This window comes from Eulemur rufifrons, chromosome 30 (assembly GCF_041146395.1).
Source record: "Eulemur rufifrons isolate Redbay chromosome 30, OSU_ERuf_1, whole genome shotgun sequence".
In the NCBI taxonomy this organism is placed as follows: domain Eukaryota; kingdom Metazoa; phylum Chordata; class Mammalia; order Primates; family Lemuridae; genus Eulemur; species Eulemur rufifrons.
This window is the reverse complement of record NC_091012.1, coordinates 91,711,463-91,730,395: the sequence shown is the minus strand read 5'-3', so window position 1 is coordinate 91,730,395 and position 18,933 is coordinate 91,711,463. Positions and strand designations below refer to the sequence as shown.

Below are 18,933 nucleotides of genomic sequence, written 5' to 3'. Positions count from 1 at the left end.
AGCAGGGTAAGCAGAGCCCCTTGGTCTGCCCAGCCTAAGTGTTTTGCTCTGTGGGTGAATTTGCCTTGCCCGCTGGAAAAGTCCACAGAAATATACCTCTCTTGAGCCTCTTGTTCAGGGTTGGGGAGCCTAGGTGTTTAACTCAGGCAATTCTGATATGAAGGCGGTACAAAGACACAGAGTAGGTTAGGATTCCAGGGATGATCTCCTTCTATACTTGTATTTTATTTTTATTTATCTATTTATTGAATGAGGGAAGGAAAAACCTTGTCCTCCAAAGAATGCCAAGAGGATCAACAGTACACTTGTAGAAATAGCTTTTGAAAGTCTGTTCAGGCTAGCCTGGCTGCATTCTTTGCATCCACAGGACAGCATTCAGGCAGTTGGGAGCCCTGGACTCCTGACTGGCCATCTGCCATCCCAGTCTTCTTCCCAATCTAGAAAGGAAATAATGTTGGGGTATCTGTAGTCTTGATTCAAGAAACAATGTCAGAAATAGTGGCTTGGTCATCAAAGAAGGCTGGAGAATGTTCCTTCCTGTCAATAAGCAGACATTAATTGTGCAACTACTCTTCGCTTTACCCAGAGTGGTGGTGCTTGGCGGAGCCTAACTGGTCTTGTTCATTAAAGTTCAATAGTGGATTAAGATGCCAACAAGATAATATTGGCAGGCTTCACTATCTGACAGAATTTGGGATTGGTGATAATATGTATTTTAAAAAGCAACAACAATGTATATAAGTGTTCAGTGCTACCAGAGTGTGAGGCAGAGTTTCCTGCATCAGTGACTTCTGGAACTGCCTGTTCCCAAACACTACTGGGCCTGTACTTGTAATCCCTCAGCTCATCTTGTTATCTGCAGGTGCTGTGAGCCCTGAACAGCCACTCATTGTGGGTTAATTGGTCCTTGAATGCCTCTCTAACTTCATAATTGCCCTCTAAGGCCTGAAACTTTGAGATAGACTAAGGGGAAAAGTGCCCTCACCTACTCTCCATGCACCCTTCTTCAAGTTATGCCAGGGGGGCCTGACTTGCTGCTAGCTGCACTCACTCCTCTTGTGATAACCCAGCCTGTACCTGCCTGAGTGCTTGGGTTCAGGCTTTTAGGCTGCTTTTTAGAGGCTGCTGGAAATTTTAACTCTCTCACTAAAGTCGAGGGCTAATGAGTGACAGCTGCATTATAGCTTTCTGTCCATGCTTTATACGGACTGGGCAAGGGATGGGCTGCTCAGTCTTCAAATAATATGTGCCCTTTATCCAGTACTTTCTGGCCAAAGGAAGAAAGTGATGTCTTAGACTTCCCTTCCCTATGGAAGGGAAATACAGTGGGAGAACACTCTGAGGGCTAGTACCTGGGAGGATATTCTGTGGACCCCCACCCCCAGTAGCCTGGTCTCATCTATGATTCACAAGCATTCAGAATCCCACACAGAGTATAAGACATGGTTTCAGTCTTTAAAAGGCTTCCACTTTGGCGATATAATATGAAACATCAAAAAACCTTGCAAGGCCAGGCCCGGTGGCTCACGCCTGTAATCCTAGCACTCTGGGAGGCTGAGGCATGGAGGCCCGGAGTTTGAGACCAGCCTGAGCAAGAGTGAGACCCTGTCACTACAAAAAAATAGAAAACTTAGCTGGGTGTGGTGGCACACGCCTGTAGTCCCAGCTACTTGGGAGGCTGAGGCAGGAGGATCACTTCAACCCAGGAGTTTAAGGTTGTAGTGAGCTATGATGATGCCACCACACTCTAACCTCAGTGACAGAGAGAGACCTTGTCTCAGAAAAAAAAAAAAACCCCTTGCAAGAATTAAATAGCAATAAGTAGAAAGTATAAAGAAAAGTTGCTGCAAAGTACATGATATGGATTTGGAAGAAGGAAATTTGGAGTGGGCAGGATCACAAAGCAAAGGAAGATTTGGACCAGGCCTTAGAGGAGTTGCTGAGGGGGTGAGGGGGCTGACAGAGCATCTCAGCTAGACAGATGGCTTGAGCACAATACTAAGTGAGTTCAGCAGAGTCAACCCCTTGTCTTTGAGACTATAGTGCTCTTATTTGCTTTGCATCGAGAAACCTGCTTGACCAGTTTCCTTAGTGGTTGCCATTTTCTTTGCATTCTGGTGCACTAGGACAACCATGGTGGCTGTGCCAGGTGCTTATGATTTCCCTGTATCACAATTTAGGATCTGAACTACAAAGATTTTTGCCTGATAACCTGTTCACTTTGAACTGATTATATTCTTGCTCTGCCATCCAGCAGGGAGGGCCCAGCTGAAAGGAAGCTTCAACAAAGTTCCCCTGAGCATGTACATTATCCTTGTGGGTGTGTGCATGTATCTCTTAGGGGATATTTTAAAGGTCACCTCTTAAATAACATATCTTTGAAGACCTTTGGAAACATTTTCTCCTTAGTGAGACAGGGAGCTGCCTTGAAAGCTAGAGTGCTGACGATTAGCTCAGGAACTGAAACCCAGAGACCTCTGGGAAGTTGCATCAGCTCCTTATGATGGTGAGATAGCTCGGGAAAGCTGCTTTGTTGTCTACTATTACTTTGTTTTTACATGTCACATTTTTCCTGTGCCACACTCTTTATCCTTCTCTTAAATAATTTAATATTTTTCTGGCCTGGCCTTGATATTTAAAAAGTTACAGTAATACCCAGGGTCTAGCTCTCCCTGGCTTCATAGAGGTGCATGGACTTAACTGAGGAGGAGCATATTCCGGGGCAAATCATCTTTTGTGTATATTAAGCACTGTGGCTTTAGGTTGGGGATGGTAATATTTCCATGAGCTTTGTTCTCTCATGACACAGTGTTTCCTTGTGATGTGACCAAGTCCTTAATTCAGAGGCCTCTGTGAAATTCTTTTTATCTAGACCCAGAAAGAATAAGGGGTTTTCTGAGGTTGCTGCTGCTGCTGCTGCTGCTTTTTTTTTTTGAGACAGAGTCTTGCTCTGTTGCCTGGGCTAGAGTACAGTGGCATCATCACAGCTCACTGCAGCCTCAAACTCCTGGGCTCAAGCGATCCTCCTGCCTCAGCTTCCTGAGAAGCTGGGACTATAGGCACACGCCGCCAGGCCCAGCTAATTTTTCTGTTTTCTGTAGAAACAGGGTCTCACTCTTGCTCAGGCTGGTCTCAAACTCCTGACCTCAAGCGATCCTCCCACCTTGGCCTCCCAGAGTGCTAAGATTACAGGTGTGAGCCACCGTGCCTGGCCAGATTTCTGAGGCTTCTATTCTCCCAACACACAATTTTATCAGATAAGCTGATACACACACACACACACACACACACACACACACACATATATGTAAAGTGAGACCAAGGTGGCAGATGCTTAATTATGGCCTTTCTTTAGGTGTGTGGCGACAAATAGGTTTTGCTTTCTTTTTTCCTGCTCACTCTCTTTTCGAATTGGGTTGAAATGGTTGCTGTGTCATCTGGGCTCTGCATGTATGGGATTTCGGTTCTGGGACAGTGGTTCAGTCCAATTTAAAAGGGGCAGTATCTGCCTTGACTATCTCTAGTGCCTGCCCTAAGGATAGGAAGGGGAGGGAGAGGATATGTCAGTGTTATGGAGAAAGACGCTCCTTCCTCCTCTCACCAGACCTAAAATGAGGCTTTTGTAAGAAGGTGCCAAACTGTCACTTCATTAGGATTCCAGGCTGTTTCTCAGAGAGACTGTCACTGCTAGACAGCCACAGTTTAGCATACTTAAAGATCCTAGAAAGGTAATTGATATTTTTAAAAAATGTATTAAGGTCTAATTTACATACTTTTTTTTGATTACTTGAAAATACATGTCATGTGAGAGGTTGTTTGACTTTAATACTCTGGGCTGTTATGTTTTAGTGGGTTAATTTCCACAGGAAAGTTTAGCCTGGTAATGGGATAAAAAAGCTGAGGCAATGAAGTTGGTCATACAAGGCCTAGTAAGTTAATGTCAAACTCCTTAGCTCAACAGTCCAGTCCTTTGCTTACACTGTTCCCTGGAGCTGGAAGAACCTCTCCCCGTTTCCGCCTTTTGAAATCCTGAACCTTCATTGAGGCCCAATTCAAAAAGCAATACCTCCTCATAGCTTCCCCAAACTAGATGTGATCTACACTCCGTGTAAATGCTTTTAGGCGTTGGTTTGTCCTCCTTCAGGGCCTCTTGCTATAACATACTCAACATACTCTGTCAGATAGCAAGCTTCACAGGGCCAGGAACTTACTTTGCTTTTGCATCTAACACAGTGCCCCACATAAAGAAGACTCAGTAAGTATTTAAATAGTGGAAGAATAGTAATTTCTAGATGTAGACAAATGGAGCGTTAGCTTTTTTTTTTGTAATAGACACATGACTGTGACTTTGACCTTGTGAAATTTTCTGAGATTTAAGAGTTCTGATCTGAGAGTTATCTCCCACCGGCTCCCCCAACCCCATGCAACTCTAGATAAGGCCCTGTGCATATCTGGGTCTTGCTATCGTCATCATCTGTGAGGAAGTTTTCTAGCTCTTAGTCAAACAAAATTTCAGCAGGCAAAAGAGACAAAGTGGATTTAGAGAAAATCCACATCATGGGTTTGGAAAACAAATCAAAACATGACAAAGGAAAGGATTGTTGAAGGAATTGGGAATGTGTAGCCTGGTAGAGAAGACCTAGGAAAGACCCAGACTTACTAAATGCTAGAGCTGGAAAGAAATTTACAGAATATCTAAGGAATTTCCTTCATTAGATAGGAAGTTGGACAAAATGAACTCTAAGGCTCAATGTTTTGCAAAGTTCTTTTCCTATTTGCAGTTCTGATTGACAGAAAAGGAAATTCTTGTTAATTCATCTTTTACATTCCCAACTGAGAATAATATTCTAGTTCAGAATTTCAAATTCAGATACTATGTTTCTATGTCTTCAATAAAATCATAGCTTAAAAAAGCATTATCCATCCTCTTATTCAATATTCCTCATTCATTCATCATTCATAAAGTCATCAACAAAATCCAGATAGACTTGGGTACTGATTTTTATTGGGAAATTGGAGTTAATACAACTTCCTTTTTTTGCCTTACTTGCCAGGGAACTTAGAGCCAAATGTGTTCCTCATCAGAAGTAAATGACTCAAGCTTAGTATATTTGTTTCCCCACTTTCATTTTTAATTAACTTATATTTTTTGAAGATTGTAAAAGGAACACATGCTGTAGTTAAAAAAAACAAACAAACGGTACAATTCCCAATGTGCAGAGGTAACTACTGGCAAAGCCTTGTTAACTTTGATCTGTGTTTATTTTGCTTTTACTTTGCTTGTGCTCTGTGGGTTTTAATAATGTAAGGTACCTAAAATTCATCTTGGAAATAAACTGTTATATTAACTTTATTTGAACCTCAGATGTTTAAAAAATTACAAATAATTGGATTCCTGGCATCTGGAAAACATGTTTACATCAACTTTACCATGGGTACTCCAGCTTGTTGCTGCTGTTGCCAAAGGTCAAGTATGGTTCTGTGAGGTGCTAAAGTGTATATTGTGTTTTAAACTTGTAACCAGTAAACTCTGCCTTCTAATCTTCTACAAATTCATCCTAATCTTTCCTAATTCATTTTAACATCTCCCTCCCTCCCTCCCCTCCTTCCTCCCTTCCTTCAACTAATTTGTGCTTAACCCAAATTCTGTTCTTTTCCTTACCGCATTTGTTCTAATCTTTGTGGCCCATACTGACTTTAAGTGTTTTCTCATTGTTGCTGAGAATAAGGTCGCTTCATGATGCTTGTCTAAGTAAGTAGGAGTGGCTGACAGAATGCCTTCCTTGCTTTAGGAAACACAGGACTCAGACAGTGTGAATGCATTCAGATTTGATTCTGTCACATGGAGCCCAGAAAGCACCTCACGAACGTCACCTCCTTATCTGCTGGACTCTGTTGCTCTCCTTACTGCCTTGAATATGTAAACTGAGAGAAAACAGGGCTTTTTGTTAGAGTTGGGTATTTTCATTTTCAAATCCTCTGACATTGATTTTTAAGGATTCTGTTTCAAGAACTTTAAACAGTAGATGAGTATTTTATTGTTTCCATGGTTTTACTATGTTCTGTCTTTCATTTGGACTTACACGTGGGGAAATAGTGTGTTTTACTTGCAGCTTCCAGCTGAGCCACAGGCCACCATGTTGCAGGTAGAAGCTGAAGTCTTGGAACTGGGTTCTGAGCAATCCACTGGGCTGTGTATACAAAGATGTGAAAACACCTCTGTTAACCGAAAATACAAAGAAGACAGAGCCTAGATTGCAGGTAGAAAAATACAAACTTCTCACTGAAATCACCCATTTGTGGTGACTTGATATGAGGAGAGGATCCACTGGATGAGAAAAGTAGAAACTTTTATCCGGGTGAGTTTGTTCTCTGAGCAGGAAGCTCTGGTGTGAAGTACCAGCCCAGCCTCAACCAGAGCTAGAGTCAGCAGCAGGCCCAGAAGGATTGAGGTTTCGTTTAAATTTGCCACACACACCCGGCCACTTATCCTATCACATATGAGGTTGGGTTAATGTTTCTAAGACACTTTGATGTGTCACTCTCAAATTTTCAGGGGCCACTGGATCAGGTTTATTCAAGGTCTCCCAAAATTTGCCCCAGGGCTTTCTTTCCAACATCATTTCCTAGGACTTCCAGCTGCAGCCAAGCTAGTCTCCTTTTCCACAAGCCTGGGTGGTATAGCTCTCTCCCCACCGTCTCCCGCCTTTGCCTTTATCTCTTTTCTGTTAGGGTGGAAATTAGTGCACACAGGTTTTGAGAAAGATTTCTCCAGGCAAAGTTTAGGATAGAGAGAAGTTTATTTTACTTTTCCAGATGGAAAAGGGCCAACACGAGGGGAAGAGGAAGAGTATGTTGGCAGAGAGAACCAGGTATTCAGGGCTTTTATTTAGGAATTTTAAAGGGAGTGAAGATGATTTATGACTGTAGCTGAATTAACAGGGCACTGTGAATTGTTGTATCCACTCCTTTCTTTTCATTTACTCTGCTTCGTTTATATTGTGTCAGAGGACATGGGTTCTGTCCCAGGTTAATTAGGTGTGTGACCTAGGTCAAACTAGTCTTCCTCCCTAAGCTTCTGTTTCTCTATAAATAAGAAAAAGAGACTGAACTAGGAGACTTCTAGGGTCCCTTTCGACCTTATCATTGTGTGGGTCAGTGGCAACCTTAGCTTTTTCCTTGGCTGCCTCAGGACACAAGGCCCTTTCTTTCTTTTGTGTTTCTGCAGCATTTAACATTCATTGTTTGGGATTGTAGTTAACATTTTTTTGTTCTCTCTTCAACTACTTTTGCTTTTGAGACAGAGTCTCACTCTGACACCCAGGCTGGAGTACAGTGGTGTCATCATAGCTCACTGTAACCTCGAGCTCCTAGGCGCAAGTGATCCTCCTGCCTCACCCTCCCCAGTAGTTGGGAATATACGCACACAGCACCATGCCTAGCTAATTTTTCTTACTTTTTGTCTCAGTATGTTGCCCAGGCTGATCTCAAATGCCTGGGCTCAAATGATCCACCCCCCTTGGCCTCCCAAAGTCCTGGGATTACAGGCATGAGACACTGAGCCCCGCCTCTTCAACTACTTATTGAGGATATGTTTGTAAACTGAGAGAGCCCCTTGGTAGAGCTAGTTTCCTAGAATGTGGGTGAGGGAAAGGGCTACTGAGTGAGTTCTACTTTGGACTTCCACCTTGAGTCCAGAAGCCAGGAGGGGACGGGATTTGTACAAGATTTTCCCTTATGCCCCTTGTTGGGAGAATGGGATGTTCCTTTGAAAAGGGGATGCATATTTGCCATTTTGGGACTGAAAGAAGGCTGCAATTTCCTGGAGAATTCCTTCTGGTCTGCTGTGAAGCTGCTATATCTGTGCTGTTTAGGTTGGCCTTCCTGTGCCATCCTTTCAGGGTGCCAGTCTCCTGGCATTTAGGGTTGGATGATCACTTTATCTTTCACTGTGCCTTTTAGGGCCCTGTTTGATTACGATCGGACTCGGGACAGCTGCCTGCCAAGCCAGGGGCTCAGCTTCTCTTATGGTGATATTCTGCATGTCATTAATGCCTCCGATGATGAGTGGTGGCAGGCAAGGCTGGTGACCCCACATGGAGAAAGTGAGCAGATCGGTGTGATCCCCAGTAAGAAGAGGTGAGTTGTCATGATCACTAGCAAGGCCTTTCCTGCCCTCTTGCTGGTATTTCTTTCTTGTTTTCCCGTTATGCTACAAGTTGCTTGAGAGCAACATGTGTGTTGGTAGAGAAGTGGTACTTGACATGGTTTTTACTCAATGAGCCAAAAAGTAGCTACTGTTCCTGTTGCAACCCACTGCTGAGACCATATTCTGGCAGTAACAGAGCTTTCTTCTGACTCCAAAACAGGGTGGAAAAGAAAGAAAGAGCTCGATTGAAAACTGTGAAGTTCCATGCCAGGACGGGGATGATTGAGTCTAACAGGGTAAGTGGGACACCCCCAAGGAAGTCAGCCTATATGTTGAAGAGAGGCAAGAGGCTTGGAGTTTGGTCTGATGTTTAAGAGAAGTGGGGAGCACAAAAGAAAATCTCTTTTTCAGGAGTCTGGCTCTGCCCTATCAGAACATTGACTGCTTTTCAGAAAGCAGTGAGGGAGCACTTAGAAAGTCTATGGCTAGTCTGTGCTCCTTCCCCCTGGGTACTGGCTCTTGAAGATGGATTTGGACTTCTGGAAGGCTGACTTGCTCGGGGAATATCAAACCACTCACAGGTGTCTCCCTGGCTACAGACCCTGTCGGAGTTGTGGGGACCCTGAACAGAATCTGTCCCCATCATCCATCCAAGAAGGCCAGCCTCAGAGCTCCACCTCCCTTCAGACAACCTGAGGCAGGAGGGCTCTCCATTCACCCCTTTTCTTCTATGAGCTTCACAGGCCAAAGAACTTCCGGAGCAGTAGAGGGAAGAGAGACATGGAGTAGATGACTCTGTATGTCAATGGCACCTTAGGGCATGTGTCCAGGAGGCTACAGTGACCTTTGTTCTTTAGGAAGTGCCAGTGAGTGTTATGATTCTGGATTAGGTAGAAACCTCTAACATCCCTACAACATTTTCCTGTAAACATAATTTTCCTCTTACATCAACTTTCATTTAATCTCTTAGATTCCATTTGTGAGAGATGGTCTTTTATTTAGCTCACCATTGTCTCCATTTTAGTTTTCTTGCATGCTTTAAAATCCATTGTTCTGTTTTTTTTTTTCTTCTGTCCTTCCCCTCCATCTTCATGTTCTTTCACAGTCGATCAAAACGAAACGTAAAAAGAGTTTCCGCCTCTCTCGAAAGTTTCCATTTTACAAGAGCAAAGAAAACTTGGCCCAGGAGAGCAGCATACAGGAACGTAAGTAGCAGCAGAGTCCAGAGAGCAGACCGTCCACAGCCCTTTCCTCTCGTCCTCAGTCGCACCTTCCCTTAGGAGCAGTTTGGGCAAGGGCGTGTGTGGCCCTGTGCGTGCCTATGTGCACATGCACCTGCCTATTCGCAGTCAGGGCAGAAACTGGTCTGCACGGGGAGATATTGGGTCTTAATTTGTCCAGTTCCTCACTTGGAATGAATGTTGGAAGTGCTGAGGTGGTACTGGTCCCAGGGCCAGCCTCCAGGAAGTGTGTGGCACTGGCATCGGAAGTGCCAAATGGAGCTCTGCTATGGTGAAAAGCAGTTTTCAGCCAGTGTCAGGGTTAGAAAAATGGTTTTTCAAGAAAACAAGGTCTAGGGACTCAGTGTTGCTCTCCTGGCTCCTTCCTCTTGTGTTTTCTTTCCTTTAACTTCACTCATCTATGTCAAGAGAAGAGCCTTTTCTTCCCAGGATCCCTGGAGTCAGGGCTACTTCCGAAATCCCATGCACGTACATAAGCACACAGGATATCCAAGTGACTCTCAGCAGATTCACTGTCATCGTAGAGTGCCTACAGAGCCAGTTCTCACAAGAAAATCTTTCCTGTTTAAATGAGTTGACATGGAAGGGGTGTTGCTCAACATTGTCCAAATAAAGATTTATTGAGAATTGCAAAGCTGGTTTGGCAGAAAAAGTTATAATGCTGAACTCAATTAACTTTAATTTAATCCTAATGAATCGTCTTGTTCTACCGTATGCCTCAGAAATAAACTGCTCTAACCCTAACCTTAAACACCAGATCTGGCTTGAAAACTATTTTCCCATTTGTCTCATCACGAACTGTAAACATCTGTCATTTACCAGTGACTCCTCTGTCTTACATGGAGGGATCTTGGGGTCCCGGGCTGTTGGGACTGACAAGAGACTGACTAGTTCCAATAGGAAATGTCCTTTTTTAAGGGTAGCCTGATTCGCAGTCATGATATGTGTAGGTCATTGCCATCTGGGATGGAACATGGTAGATAGAAGGGTGTCCTCATCCAGATGGAGGCCATGGCTCTTTATCCTGGGGTAGCTCAAGAAGAAGCAATAGATGAAGGTGGTTCTGCTCATGAAAGTAGGAGACGGTCTGAGGTGGTGTCACTGCAGTTCACCAGATGAGTCCTAGTACCTCCATGCTGAGCCAAGCCTGGGGAGGTATCCACTGCTTAGTGGCCCAGCCTGGGAGAGGAGTACCCATTGGACGACAGTTGAAAGTACCCTAGTGCTTATTCTCCAGAAGCTGAGCTCACCCCCCGCCATGGTCTGCACAATTCAGGGCAGCTTTGGAGGCCACACCTCAGACTGCATGAAGCTTTCCCTGAAGCATTTGGACAGAGTGAGTCAGTATTGGGTGAAAGTTCCTTGGGGGATGGTAATTCTGTCTGCCAGTCTGGCACACATGGATATTTGCTCTTTCAGGCACCTACAGAGGGAAATGGTGATTTCAGGGGCAAAGCAGAGACCTGGGCTCTCCAACTGCAAATTTATTCAAAGCAGGTGCTCTAAACCTTGGAATGTCACCTGTCTTATCCTGTGGGCCTACAGCTATAGACTACTTCAGAAAGCTGGTTCACTCCAAGGTCCTCTGGCAACAAATTTGGACAGCATGAAGTCCAGATCTGGGATGTTCTTTCTGTAGCAAAGTTCTTGACTTCACTGAAGTTATAGGTCTTCATAGTATTTCACACTTCTGTCACTAGTGCTCACCTGCCTCTGTATTCTTCCTTCCCCTTGTCTTTTTTTCTGTATTTTTTCTCTTCTCCCCAATTCTCTCCCTCCCTCCCCTTCCCCCCTCTCCCCTCCCCTCCCCCCCTCCCCTTCTCTCTGTCCTTGCTGTCTGTGAAATCAGGACTTCCCGGGGTTAAGTGACGATTATTATGGAGCAAAGAACCTGAGTAAGTCAAACTTACACACCATTAACTGTATTTGTGGCATGAGTGGAGGTAGTGGGGGTGGGGGTTTAGGGGACATGGGTGAGGGTGAAGGGGGAGGGGAGGGCAGTGTTTGTGAGAACTCTTGATACCACAGCAGGAGGAAATGCATGTGGTTATAAATGTCACACATTTACTCTAGAGCCCTGGTACCCTAATAAATCCCTATAATTCATGTCTGTGTTTTCCTTTTTCCCCTTGAAGTAGGAGGGCATGAGCTTGGTATCCCACCTAAGCAGTGAGGTGGGCCTGAAATGCTTCTCCAGGGTAACTACTCAGCTAATCTCTAGCCTATTGTCAAGGCGGGGAGGTGCCTGCTAGTTGGATTCTTCTTTCAGTGACATATTAAAGAATTGGGTATAGGGATTGCAGCTCTTGTAGTCCCTCTAACTAGGGGCAAGGGTACTGCGAACCCTTTTACCCACCCTGAATATAAGTATCCCAACAGATCCAGGGCCTCAGCAAATAGCTTTCCACAGAGTGTCTCTAAGGGGCTGAGCTGGCCTGGTGGGGGGTCTCAGCACCATTCCATATATAGCTAGTGCTTTATCTTAGGAAAACTCTGACTGACCTGATTTTCCATTCTGGAAAATAATCCTAGAGTGGAAAATGATAAAGGCCTAGATGATGGGGCCTTAGCGGCCGGCCTCCCTGCTGTGTGCAAAGGTGCATGGACAGGTGCCATGCCATGCCTGGTGGGTTCTGTCAGCATATACTCTCCTTCAATAAATCATAAAGGCTGAAGGCAAAGGAGCTGCCATCAGGGATTGTTCAGGAACTAGTCACGTGTGGCAATTCAGCCAGTCCTTCCTGAGGGGGGGCCACAGCATATCATGGTCTGGAACAGTGTGGTCTTGGCTGAAACAAGCAGTGTCTCTCTTCATAGTTTGGTGTGTCCATGTCTCATCTTCATTCGCCTGTTGTGCTGGGAGGGGTGGACTTTGTTTGTGCCTCCTGTGAACGCTGTTCCTCTGTTTGAGCTTTCTCCACCCACACTCAGAGATGGGCAGGTCCCAACTGTCTGAGACAGGAGGACTGTCTTGTCCTCAAGGTGTTCTTGTTGATTTTGTTGTCTCTGTGTTTTGACATACATGTCTGTCTTGTGGTGGATAGAGGTGCGTCCCCCCTCACTGCTGAAGCTAAGCCCTCCTTCTCTGGAGTGGTGGCAAGGGCCAGGGGTCCCACTGAATGGTCAGAGCAGGACTCCCTGGTGCCTCCTTAACCCATCCAGTACTTAGCTTATTACTTCTGCAGTGCCACACGATTCTGTACTTTGGGGGCTCTGTCTGGGAAGGAAATTCATGAGCAGCCTGGTCTGTGGATGTCTCTTTGCTCCTGTCACTGCCTTTTCTTTCCTGTCATTAGCCTTGGGAGATGCATTTTGAGATAGGATTGGGAAGCCATCCAAGTCAATTTGTTTGATTCAGATGAAGAAGATGCTGCTGAAGGAAGCAAGGCTTATAGTGTGTAGGGAGGAACTTGGCAGACCAAGAGAGCTCTGGGGACAAGTGTGAGATGGCCAGGGGCTCAGAATTGGAGCTGTGCCTCCCAGTTGGTAGCCTGGATGTGACAGGCCTCATGTGGCCTGACTTGGTTGGCAGCTCAGTGTCTTGCTCCTGGAGCATTTGAGTTTTGTGCTTTTCGTGACCTCTCAGTGGTGTGTTCTGAATTGGAGTCTCTTTCTTGTTGGCTTGCAGAGGGAGTGACATCCAACACCAGTGACAGCGAAAGCAGTTCCAGTAAGTGTGTGTCATTCCCCCCATGTTGTGCAGCTCTACCATGTGTCCCAGTCATCCTCATTCCGGTGTTGCACGGCTGCCATTTCTGCTCAGAGGCTGGTGCTTCTTTTAGCCATGTACACTTTGAGATCCTGGAAATGCTGTGGCCGGTTCATTCTCCTTATGTGATGGGGTTTGCCCCATGGATTAAAGGAGAGTATAAGCCCTGTAGTTCTGGCCAGGGCCTGACTTAAAAGCATCCCTGGGACCTGGAAAGGGTGAACTACCAGACAGTAAATCCCTGCCATGGGCACTGGGCTATAGGTGCTTCCAGGTTTACAGATTTGCTCAGAGACCAAAAGAAAAATGGCTCCTATGGGATATTGTTCTGAATCTGTCTTTCCAGGTCACTAGGACCTCCTTATCTTTTGTGCTGGTTAAATGATCAGGTAATTGCCCAGTTTTCCTTGGGAGATCCTGTGACCAGACCAGAGGAACCACAGTTCAAACCTCATGAGCTGTGGTGGCTAGAGGCCTTATAAATCTGCCCAGAAGTCGTAGGCTCAGAAGAAACCTTTTTAGCAAGCATCCTGTGGCTTGATGCAAATATCAGTGCCTTCCCCAGGGCTATTGTCAGCCACTTTTGGATCTCCAGGCATCCAGCACCAAGTGGCTTGGTGACTGTTTTAGGAAAACCTCATCATTACTAGGCTATGTGGAGCTCCACCATGAGGAGAGAGCAGGCTCAGCATTGCTCTTAAAGGGCACTGGGGCCCTTAGCTCAGCCACGCACCACTTTTTTGGATGCTGCTTCTAACAGAGGTGGGGATAAGTAGACCCTTAAAACGGCAAAGGTAGACAACAGTTTCAGAGACCCGCGTGAGTGCCCTGACTCCTCTGCCTGCAGGTGAGAGGACTCTGGCAAGTGTGTCTCAACCAGCTGAAGCATCCCTGTCATTTTATCAGAGCAAGGGGGCTGCTGAACATAGCCGACTGTTAGCTACAAGAACAGTTCCTCAGAAATTGGGGTGGTTTTTGGTAGAGGCTTCATGGCTTCTGGAACTTGGCCCTTTGTTCACTGATAGAAATTTCGCTGAACAGGAGAACTGCTGACTCCTGCCCCAGGGCCAGTGAAGGGCTTCCTGTGCTTTCTTGCCCAACAGGAAGCAAAAAGGATGACAGCGCAGGTGGTAGCAAGTGCCACTTGATAAGGCTGCTTTCCATCAGGGGTGGGATTGCAGTGAATGTTGGACATAGGGAAGCAGATCATACAGTGCTAACCTATCCCTTTTTGTTGCAGAAGGACAAGAGGATGCTATCTTGTCATATGAGCCAGTGACACGGCAAGAAAGTAAGCCCCCTTCTGAGAGTCTTGCCTTCGTGCTAGCCTCCCGGTCATGGGGCTCAATGCAGTGGGCAGCTATGGCAACAGAGGAAGGGACCTGGGGGGGAGGAGGAAGGCCCAACTTGGTACATCCAGCCCCTGGGTTCTTCCTCCTCCTCCTCTTTACTCCTTCCTAGTGTCATAGGGAAGGGGGAGGCCATCCAGTGTGTACCTTTCTCTGTGCCTTTGCCTTCTGCCAGGATGTCTTCCAAAGGAGAGGTATATTTCAGTGGGTATAGCCACTGCTGAAAGAGAGGTCCCAGTCCCTCCCTTCAGTGGCTGCTTTGCAAAAACCTTGCTCAGCTACTGGTGTCACTGCAGAGATTTCTCCTGAATCTGTTGGGAGATGCTTCTGGTTTCTGACTTGCCTTGGACTTAGATATTCCCAAATTAAAGGCTGTCTGATGTCTTTGTAGTTAAAAGCCAGACAATGGCCTCGGATACTTTACCCCGTCTGAGTCTCGGCTCCAGAGCCTCTGTGTTCTAGTGAGACTCGCAGATAGGGCCTCTATTCACTGTCTTGATGCTCTCCCTCTCTAGTTCACTATGCAAGGCCTGTGATCATCCTGGGCCCAATGAAGGACCGAGTCAACGATGACCTGATCTCTGAGTTCCCGCATAAATTTGGATCCTGTGTGCCACGTAAGAGCCCAGGAAGATGCAAGAGAGTAAAGCTTGGTGCCCTGGGAATTGTTGCTCTGATGTTTTATGGAAAAGGCCTGGGATCACATGCCAGGGCTGTTTGGGGACAGGGTATTTCTGACACCCTGGAAGAGAGTAGGTGGCAATAAATTCCCCAAAAGCTGATGGGGTTGAGAAGACTAAGACATCAGGCTTGGCTGCTTACTCCCTTAGGGGGAAGTTTGGCAGCTGTCAGGAATGATTGGACAAACGGAGAGGCCTAGCCAAAGTGGTGTCGATACGACTCAATGAAAAGTTTGTTAGGTTCACTGACTCCTGTACCAAGTTTGGCACCCTCTGCCAGGCCTTGGCTCCGGAAACCCCACCTTGCTGGTCCAGTTTAAGCTAAAGCAAATAGCCTCCTGTGTCTCCTTTGTGTGAGACCTGGAGATTGGAAGAAAAGTAGGCAAGACAAACTCCTTCCCAACTGCTTTTTTCCTCCACTCATCTGAAAAAAATTAGAGTAGCCCTGTGACCCACCCACGTGAGAGAGGACCAAGTCATCTTTTTTTTGGCTCAGGGCAGTTCGTTGCCCTTGGGCCACAAAGTGTTTCCTTTCTTTCTTCTTTCAGATACTACCCGGCCTCGGCGTGATAATGAGGTAGATGGACAAGACTACCACTTTGTGGTGTCCCGAGAACAAATGGAGAAGGATATTCAGGACAACAAGTTCATCGAGGCGGGCCAATTCAATGATAATCTCTATGGGACCAGCATCCAGTCAGTGCGGGCAGTTGCAGAGAGGGTAAGCGTAGAGGAGAGGACCTTAAAGGGAAGACAGATGTTCCGCTTATCCTCATCCTTCCAACACAGGGGCTACCAAGTGGTACTGCTGACCAAAGCCATGGCAGCTCTGCATATTCTTAGCCCCTTGATGAAGCTGTGTATCTCTATGCAACTTACCCCTGAGCGTCGCCCACCGGGGAATGGGGACCCCTGGGCAGATGCAGCCTTTTCTGGGTAGTAGGAGCAAAAACTGAGGCCTGGCTCTAGGCCATTCTGGGTGGCCCTGGGTTTCCCCCAGGTGGATGTTTGAAATGTCACTGAATTTCTGCTTGGGGTTAGGTGGACAGGGAGTGGCTGGACTGATACAACTCTGCTTTTTCAGGGCAAGCACTGCATCTTAGATGTTTCTGGCAATGCTATCAAGAGACTGCAGCAAGCACAACTTTACCCTATTGCCGTTTTCATCAAGCCCAAGTCCATTGAAGCCCTTATGTAAGTATTTGCTGAGACTCAGACATGCCCAGCCAGGATGGGGCTCTGGAAAGGAAATGGAGAATAAAGTGATTTGTCGGGCAGGGGTAGAACCCAATGGAAGCTTGAAGGAAACTGTGCCTCAGCTCTGGTCACTGGGTGCTTTTTTTTTTTTTTTTTTTTTTTTTTTTTTTGAGACAGAGTCTCACTGTGTCGCCCTGGCTACAGTGCAGTGGCATCATCGTAGCTCACTGCAACCTCAAACTCCTGGGCTCAAGCCATCCTCCTGCCTCAGTCTCCCAAGGAGCTGGGACTACAGGCTCGTGCCACCACAGCTGGCTAATTTTTTTTCTATTTTTAATAAAGATGGGGTCTTGCTCTTGCTCAGGCTGGTCTCGAACTCCTTATGTCAAGTGATCCTTCCACCTCAGCCTCCTATAGTGCTAGGATTACAGGCGTGAGCCACCTCGCTGGCTGCTCCTTCTGTTTTGAGTGCCTGCGCATGTATCGCATGTACTCCTGGTTGGGCTTTTGAACCTGGAAGATTTGAGGAAGAAGTTAGCCATGGGCTAACTCTGAGAGGGCAGCTTAGCACATTTTTAGGGATCCTGGAATAATCCTTTATGTTAATCAAAACACAGGATCTAGTTTGGAACTATTTTTCTTCTGTGTTTTTGGCAGGGAAATGAACCGACGACAGACATATGAACAAGCGAATAAGCTCTATGACAAAGCCATGAAACTGGAGCAGGAGTTTGGAGAATACTTTACAGGTAAGAATCTCTGCTGCCTAGCCGAGGGTGGCGTGGGACCAGCCAGATACCTGTTTCAATAAGTGTCTCAGAGGTTTAGATAGGATTTAGAAAAATTGCACAGAGTTTCTGGTTGCATTTGAGCAAAAACTTTTCCAAAACACTCAAGTTCCCTCTGTATAGTCATAGGAGTTTAGCCCGTTTATAGTATAAACCACGCACCAGAGGCTGCATTGGATTGTTGGTTCGTTCATTTTGCCTTGTCCCTACCAGTTTGTAGGCTTCCTATATCACTTTGTTTCCCTCCCTCCCAGATCCACGCCCCGTACTTTGCTTTGCATGTTTTAGGTACTGAATAAATGTTTGTTGATGATGCTGATTCCTTGGTGTGGTGTTGAAGTTGTCTGCCAGGATGTGTATTGTGTGTGTGTTTATATGGTCACCTACTTTAGAAGGTCCGTTCCTAAAAGGTTGGGAAGGTTTCTATGTAATAAGTTCCTCACCTTTTAAAGTACGATGACATAGATGTATGTGCAGGGCAGTGCCGAGTCGGTTCTAGCTGGTGGTGCTACTAGGTTAACTGAGTAAAGAATTCATAAATGTATTTGCACACCTTGGGTCTTCGGAGCTCCCTTTACTGTCAGCATCCATGTCCTTGTTTGCTGGACTGACCTCTGACATACAGCAGATGTGATGGCCCCAGGAGCACTGCCTCTTGCCAGAAATTGTGGCTTTCAGTTCTTTCTGTGGATAACCAGGATTTTCCAAATCTTTTAGTAAGGCTGCTTTAGAATTACAAGCTGCCAACCTTATGGTGCCCATGAGTAACATGAGCTGCAAGGTCTGGCATATAATGGGTGCTCAATAAACATCTTTTGAATAAATACATTTTTCCGGTCATTGCTACTTAGTCTCACTGTCTCAGTGAGTTGACTTCAAGCCCTGGGCTTGGGGCACGTAGCCAGTTCTCCTCACTGCCCTGACAACACAGGCAGCCGGCTAGTGAAGCCAAGCCCAAAGCCGTACCCCCGTGAGGGTGTCCTTCGTGCTGGGTGGGCGGGGGGCATCGTAGGATTGTTGGGAGAGGCAGGATTGCCGGGTTTTGGGGATGTGCTGTGGACCACAGTAATAATTTTGTTTTCCTCTTCACTTTAGCCATTGTACAGGGTGACTCACTGGAAGAGATTTATAACAAAATCAAACAAATCATTGAGGACCAGTCTGGGCACTACATTTGGGTCCCATCCCCTGAAAAACTCTGAAGAATCCCCTCCAACCATTCTCTTGTGAACAGAAGAAATCAAGTCCCTCTTCCCTCCTCCCTCTTCATTCCTGTCCCCATGGGGAGAACAAATGCTACTGTTCTTGTCCCCTTTTTTAGATATGTCAAAAAAAAATTGAGTTTTCTAGTCCTGTTTTTTTTTTTAAGTTTTGTTTTGTTTTCGTTTATTTTTTGGGATGATGCCATCTCACTCATCATGTGACTGTGCCCATTCCTGCATGGACCTTTCCCAAGCACTAGCACAGGTGCAAATCCATCAGAGCCATTGTTTTCATAAAAACCAAGCAGAAGCGAAGAGAAGAGAGGAGGACTGATGGAAAGACAGACTCTGGACAGCTGCACAGCTTGTGAAGTGAGCTAAATGCACCACATGATGAGATGCTCATGGGCATTTCTACCTATCTGTACCGCTGTCTTGCAGCTCTGAATGGTGCAACGTAATGGCAACAGAAAGTATCTTATTTATATATAGATATATATATGTAATTTATATAAAATATATAGAAATTATTATATATATATATTATACACTCTCATATAATATATATATATATTCACACACATTTGGACTTAGAAAATCTATGGAGACTTCATCAAT

The 18,933-nt window shown here is 45.7% G+C and overlaps 1 protein-coding gene across 5 annotated transcripts in view; it reads left to right on the top strand.

The window, feature by feature from the left end:
* DLG3 (discs large MAGUK scaffold protein 3) overlaps positions 1 to 18,755 on the top strand; it is a 54,502-nt gene extending 35,747 nt beyond the window's left edge. For 3 of the 5 annotated variants that reach the window (XM_069463992.1, XM_069463994.1, XM_069463993.1), the window contains 10 exons: positions 7,963 to 8,139; positions 8,370 to 8,445; positions 9,255 to 9,354; positions 13,019 to 13,060; positions 14,340 to 14,390; positions 14,964 to 15,065; positions 15,677 to 15,849; positions 16,213 to 16,322; positions 16,983 to 17,074; positions 18,209 to 18,755. In XM_069463992.1, the coding sequence (XP_069320093.1) occupies positions 7,963 to 8,139; positions 8,370 to 8,445; positions 9,255 to 9,354; positions 13,019 to 13,060; positions 14,340 to 14,390; positions 14,964 to 15,065; positions 15,677 to 15,849; positions 16,213 to 16,322; positions 16,983 to 17,074; positions 18,209 to 18,315 (1,030 nt within the window). In that variant the 3' untranslated portion in view covers positions 18,316 to 18,755. Of the gene's footprint in view, positions 1 to 7,962; positions 8,140 to 8,369; positions 8,446 to 9,254; positions 9,355 to 11,239; positions 11,286 to 13,018; positions 13,061 to 14,339; positions 14,391 to 14,963; positions 15,066 to 15,676; positions 15,850 to 16,212; positions 16,323 to 16,982; positions 17,075 to 18,208 lie in introns of all 5 variants that reach the window. The other 2 variants (XM_069463991.1, XM_069463990.1) reach the window with 1 other exon arrangement.
* The last annotated feature ends 178 nt before the right edge of the window (positions 18,756 to 18,933 follow it).